Source organism: Coregonus lavaretus (genome assembly GCF_964263955.1).
Source record: "Coregonus lavaretus genome assembly, chromosome: 11".
Classification (NCBI taxonomy): domain Eukaryota; kingdom Metazoa; phylum Chordata; class Actinopteri; order Salmoniformes; family Salmonidae; genus Coregonus; species Coregonus lavaretus.
The window spans coordinates 34,483,519-34,495,871 of NC_139998.1; the positions used below are offsets into that span (position 1 = coordinate 34,483,519).

A 12,353-nucleotide genomic window follows, 5' to 3' on the forward strand; every position below is an offset into this window, starting at 1 on the left:
ACTGGCTTCATAACAACACAAAAACACAAAAAACTACCAAATAATGTCCCTCTCTTGCTATTGCCATGAGCATGTTGGAAAAACAGCCCAAAGGTCCTATGGTGAGGCTTATATTTTGCCCAACACTGACCTGCCATAAAAATACACAGAAGTGATAACTTTGTGCAGAAAATATAATTCTTACAGGGTGACAAGAGCTGAGTGACTTTCTATAGTTCCTCTTCCTAAACCTGAAAATGTCAATATTTTTGGGTTGACAGACGTTGCAGACCCAGTCAGTATTTCCGAAGCCTCCAGGATGGTTGGTGATAAACGGATTGACGGCAGCATGAATCTGATCATTAACAACGCTGCCATTAATGCCGTTGTCGTGAACGATGGGAACAACCCCCCTGGCACACTAGCAGTGACGGGCAAGAAGGAGATGGTGGATTTGTTTGTCACCAATGCAGTGGCACCCATGCTCTTCGCTAGAGTCAAAACAAACACTATCACATGAACTTCTGAAGTCCTTTGTCTTACTGTTTCATTGTTTACCTACACCCTGCTCAGGAATTTTGTTATGGTGTACTTCAGTGGAGGCTCCTCAGAGGAGGAAGGGGAGGACCATCCTTCTCAGTGAATTTCACAACAATACAAATAGTGAAACATTAAAACTATACTAAATATATTCACGTCACCAAATCATTTATTAAAACACACTGTTTTCAAATGGTCTATAGTAGCCTCAAAAGCACTCTGTAGGGTAGAACCATGGTATAGCCGGAGGAAAGCTAGCTTCTGTCCTCCTTTGGGTACATTGATTTCAAAACAAAACCTAGGAGGCTCTTGGTTCTCACCCCCTTCCATAGACTTACACAGTAATTATGACAACTTCCGGAGGACGTCCTTCAACCTATCAGAGCTCTTGCAGCATGAACTGACATGTTATCCACCCAATCAAAGGATCAGAGAATGAATCTAGAACTGAAAGCATAAGCTACAGCTAGATAGCACTGCAGTGCATAAAATCTAGTGAGTAGTTGACTCAAAGAGAGAGAACGACAATAGTTTAACAGTTTTGAACAAATTAATTTATTCCAAAATTAAGGAGACGCGAGAGAGTGAGAGAGAGAGAGAGAGAGAGAGAGAGAGAGAGAAAGAGAGCGAGAGCGCTAGGTATATTTGGTTGTGTTTTTTTAACTTTCACTTAGCTAGCTGAATGCAGCTAGCTAGTTTAGCCTACTCATAAACACCCGGCTCAGACAGAGAGGGATGCTATGTTAGCTAACTGGCTATGGCTATCCAACACTGGAACTCTTACAAGTCAAGGTAAGCTTTTGGTTTTATTAATTTATTGCCAACGGGGCCCACCGGTGTAACTACTAAACTGCTTTCTGACTGTACACTGTACTGCATGATTGTAGCGTTAGTTCTAGTAGCTATGTTGACTAAGAGGTGCCAACGATGTAGGCTGTGTGTAGTGGTTAGCAGTCAACATGATATAACTTGGAAAGGTTTTTTCGCCATGGCCCCTCCCTGTCTTACAGAGTCAGCAAGGTATGCCACCATCAGTAGGCCTACAGTGGCTTGCGAAAGTATTCACCCACCTTGGCATTTTTCCTATTTTGTTGCCTTATAACCTGGAATTACACAACATGCCTACCACTTTGAAGATGCAAAATATTTTATATTGTGAAACAAACAAGAAATAAGACAAAAAACAGAAAACTTGAGCGTGCATAACTATTCAACCCCCCAAAGTCAATACTTTGTAGAGCCACCTTTTGCAGCAATTACAGCTCCAAGTCTCTTGGGGTATGTCTCTACAAGCTTGGCACATCTAGCCACTGGGATTTTGTCCCATTCTTCAAGGCAAACTGCTCCAGCTCCTTCAAGTTGGATGGGTTCCGCTGGTGTACAGCAATCTTCAAGTCATACCACAGATTCTCAATTGGATTGAGGTCTGCGCTTTTACTAGGCCATTCCAAGACATTTAAATGTTTCCCCTTAAACCACTCGAGTGTTGCTTTAGCAGTATGCTTAGGGTTATTGTCCTGCTGGAAGGTGAACCTCAGTCCCAGTCTCAAATCTCTGGAAGACTGAAACAGGTTTCCCTCAAGAATTTCCCTGTATTTAGCGCCATCCATCATTCCTTCAATTCTGACCAGTTTCCCAGTCCCTGCCGATGAAAAACATCCCCACAGCATGATGCTGCCACCACCATGCTTCACTGTGGGGATGGTGTTCTCAGGTGATGAGAAGTGTTGGGTTTGCGCCAGACATGGCGTTTTCCTTGATGGCCAAAAAGCTCAATTTTAGTCTCATCTGACCAGAGTACCTTCTTCCATATGTTTGGGGAGTCTCCCACGTGCCTTTTGGCGAACACCAAACGTGTTTGCTTATTTTTTTCTTTAAGCAATGTCTTTTTTCTGGCCACTCTTCTGTAAAGCCCAGCTCTGTGGAGTGTACGGCTTAAAATGGTCCTATGGACAGATACTCCAATCTCCGCTGTGGAGCTTTGCAGCTCCTTCAGGGTTATCTTTGATCTCTTTGTTGCCTCTCTGATTAATGCCCTCCTTGCCTGGTCCGTGAGTTTTGGTGAGCGGCCCTCTCTTGCCAGGTTTGTTGCGGTGCCATATTCTTTCCATTTTTTAATAATGGATTTAATGGTGCTCCGTGGGATGTTCAAAGTGTCTAATATTGTTTTATAACCCAACCCTGATCTGTACTTCTCCACAACTTTGTCCCTGACCTGTTTGGAGAGCTCCTTGGTCTGTATGGTGCCTCTTGCTTCGCGCTGCCCCTTGCTTAGTGGTGTTGCAGACTCTGGGGCCTTTCAGAACAGTTGTATATATACTGAGATCATGTGACAGATCATGTGACACTTAGATTGCACACAGGTGGACTTTATTTAACTAATTATGTGACTTCTGAAGGTAATTGGTTGCACCAGATCTTATTTAGGGGCTTCATAGCAAAGGGGGTGAATACATATGCATGCACCACTTTTCCGTAAATTTTTTGAAACAAGTTATTTTTTTCATTTCACTTCACCAATTTGGACTATTTTGTGTATGTCCATTACATGAAATCCAAATAAAAATCCATTTAAATTACAGGTTGTAATGCAACAAAATAGGACAAACGCCAAAGAGGATGAATACTTTTTCATGGTCTTATATGATCCTTAATTTTCTTCTGGTTGATTGTGGTACAACTTCCTACTGTGATGAGTGTGATGGAAAGGAGTCCGGCGCAGGAGGGTAATCACCGAATACAGAGTTTACTCCTTCGTAGACACACAAATGCTGTCAAAAAGCGATCAACGAAACAGGCACAGGGGAAACTCTACCCTGGCAACAATATGTACGAGTAGCTCCACCGAGCTACACTCCTCTCACAAAATAACAATCACCCACAAGGACAAGGGGGCCGAGGGAACACTTATACACAGACTAATTCGGGATACGAACCAAGTGTGTGTGATTGACAAGACAAGACAATTGTGATGATGATTGGGGCGGCAGTGGTTAGTAAGCCGGTGACGACGAACGCAGAAGCCTGCCCGAACAAGGAGGGGAGGCTGCCTCGGCCGAAGTCGTGACGGTCAACAAATACACTGAACAAAAATATAAACGCTACATTTTACTGAGTTACAGTTCATAGAAGGAAATAAGCAAATTTAAATAAATAAATTAGGCCCTAATCTATGGATTTCACATGACTGGAAATAGAGATATGCATCTGTTGGTCACAGATACCTTAAAAAAAAGGTAGGGGCGTGGATTAGAAAACCAGTCAGTATCTGGTGTGACCAGCACTTGCCTCATGCAGCGCGACACATCTTCGCATAGAGTTGATTGTGGCCTGTGGAATGTTGTCCCACTCCTCTTCATTGGCTGTGCGAAGTTGCTGCATATTGGCGGGAACTGGAACATGCTGTCATACACGTCGATCCAGAGCATCCCAAACATGCTCAATGGGTGACATATCTGGTGAGTATGCAGGCCATGGAAGAACTGGGACATTTTCATCTTCTAGGAATTGTGTACAGATCCTTGCCACATGGGACCTTGTATTATCATGCTGAAACATGAGGTGATGGCGGCAGATGAATGGCATGACAATGGGCCTCAAGATCTCGTCAAGGTATCTTTGTGCATTCAAAATGCCATCGATAAAATGCAGTGGTGTTTGTTGTCCGTAGCTTATGCCTGCCCATACCATAACCCCACCGCCACCATGGAGCACTCTGTTCACAACGTTGACATCAGCAAACCGCTCACCCACACAACGCCAAACACGCTGTCTGCCATCTGCCCAGTACAGTTGAAACCGGGATTCATCCGTGAAGAGCACACTTCTCCAGCGTGCCAGTGGCAAACAAAGGTGAGCATTTGCCCATAGAAGTCGGTTACGACGCCGAACTGCAGTCAGGTCAAGACCCTGGTGAGGACGACGAGCACACAGATGAGCTTCCCTGAGACGGTTTCTGACAGTTTGTGCAGAACCTCTTCGGTTGTTCAAACCCACAGTTTCATCAGCTGTCCGGGTGGCTGGTCTCAGACCATCCCGCAGGTGAATAAGCCGGATGTGGAGGTCCTGGCCTGGTGTAGTTACACGTGGTCTGCGGTTATGAGGCCGGTTGGATGTACTGCCAAATTCTCTAAAACGACTTTGGAGGCGGCTTATGGTAGAATAATTTACATTAAACTATCTGGCAACAGCTCTGGTGGACATTCCTGCAGTCAGCATGCCAATTGCACGCTCCCTCAAAACTTAAAACATCTGTGGCATTGTGTTGTGTGGCAAAACTGCACATTTTAGAGCTGCCTTTTATTGTCCCCAGCACAAAGTTTACTTGTGTAATGATCATGCAGTTTAATCAGCTTCTTGATATGCCACACCTGTCAGGTGGATGGATTATCTTGGCAAAGGGGAAATGCTCACTAACAGGGATGTAAACAAATGTGTGAACAAAATTTGAGAGAAATAAGCTTTTTGTGAGTATGGAACATTTCTGGGATCTTTTATTTCAGCTCATGAAACATGGGACCAACACTTTACATGTTGCATTTATATTTTTGATCAGTATACTTTCCATGCTGAATAACGAAGATGTGGATAAAATGTGATCGTTTGTCCTATTCTCCATTAGGCGGTGCTAAACATGCTGATACGCTGTCTGGCAGGGGACTACAAGAGAGATGGCATTCTGGTCATTGCCATCCACCCTGGCTGGGTGAAAACTGACATGGGAGGCCCACATGTGAGTAACGGGGGTGGGGAGAGAATTACCTGGTTTCATGGATTATATCGAGTGATGTTTGCATGTTTATGTAAAGAATAGAATAGAACTATAAAGCTTAAAAGCCCACAATTCCGTTCTGCACAATGTACTCTACAGTACTCTGAAGTAGCAAAACTCATATAATAATTACATATTTGTTTATAAGTGTAGAATAAGGTAGGACTAGAGTCATAGGAGATTGGCACAGATCTGGAAACTGTCTGTCTGTCTGTTGTGTGTTTCTATTCGACAGGTGCTGATGAGGACTGAGGATAGTGCCAAAGGCATGCTGAATGTGATGTCAACCCTCACAGAGAAGCACAATGGCAGCCTTCTGGACTGGGAAGGGAATGGTATCCCATGGTGATGATGTTCCAGGCCAACGGTTCAGTCTCTGGAACCAATAGACAGAGATCAGGGTTCTGTGAAAGACTCTCTTAGTAGGACAGTACTGAATACTGTTTTGTCTTCTTAAAGGGGAAATCTGGGATTAGAAAAACAACAATGCGGACACCCCGCTACTTGTTTTGGTAAACAGCTGAAGGATGGGGCTGGAGAAATGGAACCACTCTCAAATTCAGGCTAAAATCTCATGACAAGGTTGCTAGTTGTTGTACTTAGGTCGCTATAGGGGGTTAATTATTTTTATTCGCTCACTTGCCTCACTTTTGAAAAAATGAAATCCGTTAAACTTGAAATAGAATGTGGATGGCCTAATGGAAACAGTCTGCATAATATTTTCTCTGTAGGATGTAATTACATTTTTCATTCTGATTCAATTGCTGGGCATTTCTTAACTCAATAAACTGGCAGCAACTCTCATGGATAATTTATCATCCTCTAAAAACAGCTTATCATTATTATGGACACAAAACAAAATGTGTCAACAGCATATATATGTCGTATCATTTGTTTATACAATAACTTGTCCCTTTACTTTGTGCGACTTATCCAAAAGACAGCTCTAGTTATGACTATATAAAAAGGTTAAACCAATTGGCAAAATGAGCCATCCTAAAGTTGAGCATAATGGGAATAGATGTGTGTTTTCATGCAGCTGTCCCTGTGATGGGCCTCATGCTATCACAGCAGATCAGTGGCAGAATGAAATGGAAAACAGAGTAAAATACGGAAGCAGGGGTGAAAGACAGATGATGGGAACATAAAGAGGTGATGCAGATGGATTCCTAGTATATCTTGTGTAAATTAATCAGGTGTAGATATGTATAGATTGCATTTGGATTACTGTTACAGTGCTGTCTGAGTTGTTAATTGGATTCGTTCCAACATTTCTTAATTATTCCGTCTTTTTACTTTTTGGATTATGTGTGTATTGTTTTGTATTGCTAGGTATTACTGCATTGTTGGAGCTAGAAATACAAGCAGTTCTCTGCACCTGCGATTACATCTGCAAATCTGTGTACGTGACCACTTTTTACTTTTTGGATTATGTGTGTATTGTTTTGTATTGCTAGGTATTACTGCATTGTTGGCGCTATAAACGCAAGCATTTCGCTGCACCTGCGATAACACCTACAAATCTGTGTACGTGACCAAAAAACTTTGATTTGGATCACAGGTTTCCGATTTACTCCCCTCTGTCTCTCCACTCTTACTGAAGGTCAACCTGATCTCCGGGGGCCAGGCGGATGTGCGTGCTGGGGGTCATGACAGGGGAGAAAGCACTAGTGTTAGAGCTAACAGGAAGTGTGGACTGGTGAAACTGCTGACTAAAGAGCAAAGGCAGATCAAATCCAAGGGGCGGGGGCTGATGGCTTATAAGCACTAATGTTTTACGGGCTTTGCAATATTGCACTCAATAGCAAACATTAAGAAACAACAACATTAAATCAGTTTCTTCCACACCACCACCTGTGGCGGCAGGTAGATTAGTGGTTAAGAGCGTTGTGCCAGTAACCGAAAGGTCGGTGGTTCTAATCCCTGAGCTGACTAGGTGAAAAATCTGTTGATGTGCCCTTGAGCAAGGCACTTAACCCTAATTGCTCCTGTAAGTCGCTCTGGATAAGAGCTTCTGCTAAATGACAAATATATATATATATATAAACCACTTGTCATAACCAAGTAATTACAGTGTCTGTAGGATGAGATCAAGTAATGTGTAAGATTACCCTTCCATGGTGACACAGAAAATTTATACAGTATCTCATGCAAAGAAATGCTGAACGTTCCTCTAAAGGGACATGTTTTGCCAGTATGGAAATGTTGTTCCTGGTGTTGGTACAAGTTTAGGCATAGCGCTTTTTGGTGTGTGTACCAATTGTAGTGCAGTCACTCACTGGACATACAGAAAGGTGCGACAGTCTTCTTGTTTGACGATGGATAAAGCTATGGGACATCTACTAGGCAGTGGGAGACAACAGAATCGTGTGTATAAGTGAAGTACGTTTCAATGCCCAGCTGTTTGAGGTAACCTTTATAATCACCTTATCGGATTTAAGGGATCATGCATTCACACAGCGTTTAGGATTGTGTCAACAAATGGTATAGGATTAGACGAAGGGTTACCAGTCCATCACATGTTGAAATTAACAAAGACAAAAAGGGCAGTTGCATTTATCTAGACAGGTCACTCCTCAACTGTCCGTAAAACAAGCGCGAGAAAGGTAGCCAATGCAATTTATGGCTCAGCAAAAGCGCAAAAGAGGTGGGACATTCAAGGGGAGTTCTGCTGTACCACTTGCATGGGAGTTTGAACTTGAAAGCCTTATCTTGTCTCTACTGTGTTGGTGCTCCTCGTTATTGTCCTTCTGCTTACATTCCGGACTATAATAAAGGTAAGGCAGTCATATTTTTTTTGGTTTCATCAGTATCTGTAACCAGGTTTCCCTCCAACCTTTTTATGCGAGTACCCCAATGGGCACAGACATCAGTTCAATGTCTAGTTTTGATTTGCATATGGTTGAGTTGTCAACTAACGTGAATTCAACGTGAAATCAACAAAAAATGTCACCTGTGTCATTGGATTTTGTTTAAAGCTGCAATGTGTAACTTTTTGGGCGACCTGACCAATTTCATATACGAATGTGCGTTATAGATCTGTTATTCTCATTGAAAGCAAGTCTAAGACGCAGTAGATATGTTCTATGTGTGCTATTTCTATGCTTCCCGTTCTTAAGTTTCGTTTTTGCGTCTTTTAATTTCGGTTTTATACATCAGCTTCAAACAGCTGGAAATAAAATATATATATATAAATGTGTATTAACCAATCCCCCTCCTCTTAGGAGTACACATATCTTTTTGTTTATGGAAAAGAGATTTCACAGAGGTTTAGATGGTACAATGATTCTCTACGCCCTCCATACTCAGCGACCCAGAACAGGGTCAATACGGACCGCAGTTCCCGAAAAAAAAAAAATAATAATAATAATAATATATATATATATATATATATACAAAGACCAGGGAGGTTTTCCAATGCCTCGCAAAGAAGGGCACCTACTGGTAAATTGGTAAAAATAAAAAAGCATACATTGAATATCCCTTTGAGCATGGCAAAGTTATAAATTACACAAAATTTCACTACAGAGATACAGGCGTCCTCCCTAACTCAGTTGCCTGAAAGGAAGGAAACCTCTCAGGGATTTCACCATGAGGCCAGTGGTGACTTTAAAACAGTTACAGAGTTTAATGGCTGTGATAGGAGAAAATTGAGGATGGATCAACAACATTGTAGTTACTCCACAATACTAACCTAATTGGCAGAGTGAAAAGAAGGAAGCCTGGAAAAAACTAATATACATATATATATATATATATTCCTAAACATCCTGTTTGCAACAAGGCACTAAAGTAATACTGCAAAAAATGTGGCAAAACAAATAACTTTTTGTCCTGAATCCAATACAACACATTACTGAGTACCACTCTCCTTATTTTCAAGCATAGTGGTGGATGCATCATGTTATGGTTATTTCTTGAAATTCGACTGGGGAGTTGAAAATGGTTGTCTAACAATGATCAACAACTAATTTGACAAAGCTTGACGAATTTTGAAAATAATAATGCGCAAATGTTGCACGAAGCCCTTAGAGACCCAGAAAGAGTCACAGCTGTAATCACTGCCTAAGGTGCTTCTACAAAGTATTGACTCAGGGGTGTGTAAAGGCCTCCTGTAGCTCAGTTGGTAGAGCATGGTGCTTGCAACACCAGGGTTGCGGGTTCGTTTCCCATGGGGGGCCAGTATGAAAAATGTATGCACTCACTAACTGTAAGTCGCTCTGGATAAGAGCGTCTGCTAAATGACTAAAATGTGAATACTTATGTAAATGAGATATTTCTGTATTTAATTTTCAATATATTTGCTAAAATTTCCCAAATCATGTTTTCGCTTTGTCATTATGGGGTATTGAGAGTAGATGGGTGAGAAAAAAATATATTTAACCCATTTTGAATTCAGGCTGTAACACAACAAAATGTGGAGTAAGTCAAGGGGAATGGATACTTTCTGAAGGCACTGTAGGTGTAGGCTATACCCACACTGTATCGGCGAGTGCGAGCTGTTGGCTAGAGCGCACATGCTAAGACCTGAGTGGGCACATTCAAGACCGGAGTGGGCATATTCGCTATATAACGCAACATTTCTTGTGACAAAACCATCAGTAGAGTTGAAATGCGATGGAAACCCATTTAACTTGTATTTTTCATTCGGTACATGGGAATTTAACCGAAAAAGTTATTTTTATGTGCACTACGTCATCACGCACAGCCTATTATCTGTAACAAATCAATTTGATGGAAACACCTCTGGTGGGAAAATGCGCATATTGTTTTTATGTGGATTTTAGAATATTTGCATTAAGATCTGTCACCAATTGGATGGAAACCTAGCTTGTGATGTGCTCCTAAAATTAAGCGCACCATGCATGTGTTGTGTCTAGTGCCATACAATACCTCGGTGTTGGTTGACAGCTGAGGATTCACAGACAGTTGTGCTCTCGTCTAGATACAAGGACTGTCACTCTATATTGTTTGTTTGATGTTTGTAAACAATTAAACCATATTTAGGGTTATGCTAGGAAAACAATTTCATGGGGCATTTATTAGTTGTATTCTTCCAAAATTAATTGGTAGGCCTAAATATCAACAATCGAAAATACCATTGAACAGATACCCAGATCCCAGATAGAAAGGTATTCTTTGCTATTCAGACATCAAACAACCTAAACACAGTAGCCTACACTTTTCTTATGGCTTTCCATCTTTTGGTATTTGTTTCATTAGTCCATTGTTGATACAGTCCCAAAATGTTTTGCATGTCAGCAATCAAGTTTTCAAGATATAGAAATGTCAAAATACAGAAAGTGTCACAGTATGTTACGTTTTGTTATTGAAACAAATACCAAAATATCGTTTTTAAGTGGAACTTCCCTTTAACTAACTATGTGGTAACTGAGAAATGGGACTGTTTTTCTGTCCCACAGTCCTGTTGTTTAATCATTAGCTCATTGATACTGGGTGGTTCTGAGCCAGCCTGGGACATTCCCGTTGGAGTCCCAGTGGAAGAAACTGGACTGACAGTGCCCACCTCACCCCTCCCCAGACTTTCGTTGTTGTCCACAAGCACTTTCGTTGCCTGGACAACGGATAGCTTTTGGGGAGGGTTTCTCAATATCAGGTGGGCTTTCATGGAGGAGAAAGGGTGACACCCTGTCTTCCAGCCTCCCACATGGACAAAATAACATTCAGAAAGTTGCTTTCATTCAGGGAATCTGTGCTGTGTCCAAGCGAATATATGTTGTATCCATGAAAACTGTATCCATGAAAACTGTACCTTACAGTTTTTTTTAAAATCACTTTGGTGCAATTTTCACAAGTATGTGGTCAGTTTTCACAACTCTTAGTACAAAAATCAAAACAGATCATCAAAAAGGCAGTGGTCTCAAAACTCGAAGCACATTTTCAATTGACTGAGTACATCACACAAAGTCACTTTTTCACCAAACGTAATCATTGTTTCATCAGAAATACGTGTTTCACATTGCAATACATGTTCATAGAGTACTTGCTTTTCACAATGCAATGCTCACATTACTTTTGATATGATTGTCTTCTCATTTGTTAATACATTTTACTATTACTTAATCCAACTTCTCTTAATTGATAATCACTAAACCATTTGGTAAACCTATACATTTTAAACTGGTTTGTGTACTATAGATATTGAGACCTACACAATGAAAATGTATGTTTGTAAAGTATAAAGATATAAAGCATGATATATACTGCAATTCTATAATGATGATGACTATTATGATTTGACTTTAGAGTAAAAACAAATCAAATCTGAAATTGACAGGAAGAGAAATGTACTGAAGGTAACAAACACATCTCTTATACAGTAAGCATGTATCCAAAATTAATTTGCTGGGAACTTTTGGCTACGGGGTTTTCACATTGCAATGGCCAATACCATACTGTTATACCTTAAAATATGCCATTTACATAGCAGACACCTTTATCCAAAGCAGTGGTGGTTGGTGCAGTTTAAGATGAATGAGGATGGGCCTCCCGAGTGGCGCAGCGGTCTAAAGCACTGCATTGTAGTGCTAGAGGCGTTACTACAGACCCGGGTTCATTCCCAGGCTATGCCACAACTGGCCTTGGCTGGGAGTCCCATAGTATGGCGCACAATTGGCCCAGCACTGTCCGGGTTTGGACGGTGGGACTTTACTTGGCTCATCGTGCTCTAGCAATTCCTTGTGGCAGGCCAGGGGCCTGCAGGCTGACCAATGTAACATCAATAGGTTTAGGCTACTACATGATACTCTAATTTTCCCTGTACCCATTATGAGGTTGCTACAACCTAGCCTATGAATGAAAGTTTACAACGTAGGTTCACAGGTCGAGAGAAGTTTGAGTGATCAAGGTGACAGACAGTGAAACATTCAATAGTGCGTTGCACATTCTTTCCTGCATCTAGTTGATCTAGGGTGTAATCATTAGTCCAACAGTTGCAAACGAGAGTTTCTATTGGACAAATTCAGGTATGTTTATCTCTGTTTTGTTCCATTTGCTTCCGTTTAAGAAATATTTTTCAACAGAATCGGCGCAATGAATACAC

The 12,353-nt window shown here is 41.4% G+C and overlaps 2 protein-coding genes across 2 annotated transcripts in view; both read left to right on the top strand.

The window, feature by feature from the left end:
* Positions 1-298: 298 nt before the first annotated feature.
* Positions 299-5,639, top strand: LOC311137526 (C-signal-like; the record flags this gene model as incomplete). Its single annotated transcript, XM_084172056.1, has 3 exons — positions 299-475; positions 5,141-5,251; positions 5,526-5,639. 3 exons carry the CDS (start codon positions 299-301, stop codon positions 5,637-5,639), a joined length of 402 nt encoding a protein of 133 aa, XP_084028182.1.
* A 2,368-nt stretch (positions 5,640-8,007) lies between these two features.
* The window catches only part of LOC311137425 (rho family-interacting cell polarization regulator 1-like), a 135,546-nt gene continuing 131,200 nt past the window's right edge, over positions 8,008-12,353 (top strand). Inside the window, exon 1 of the mRNA XM_084171917.1 lies at positions 8,008-8,067. The gene's annotated coding sequence lies outside the window, so the exon portion shown is untranslated. The remainder of the gene's footprint in view (positions 8,068-12,353) is intronic.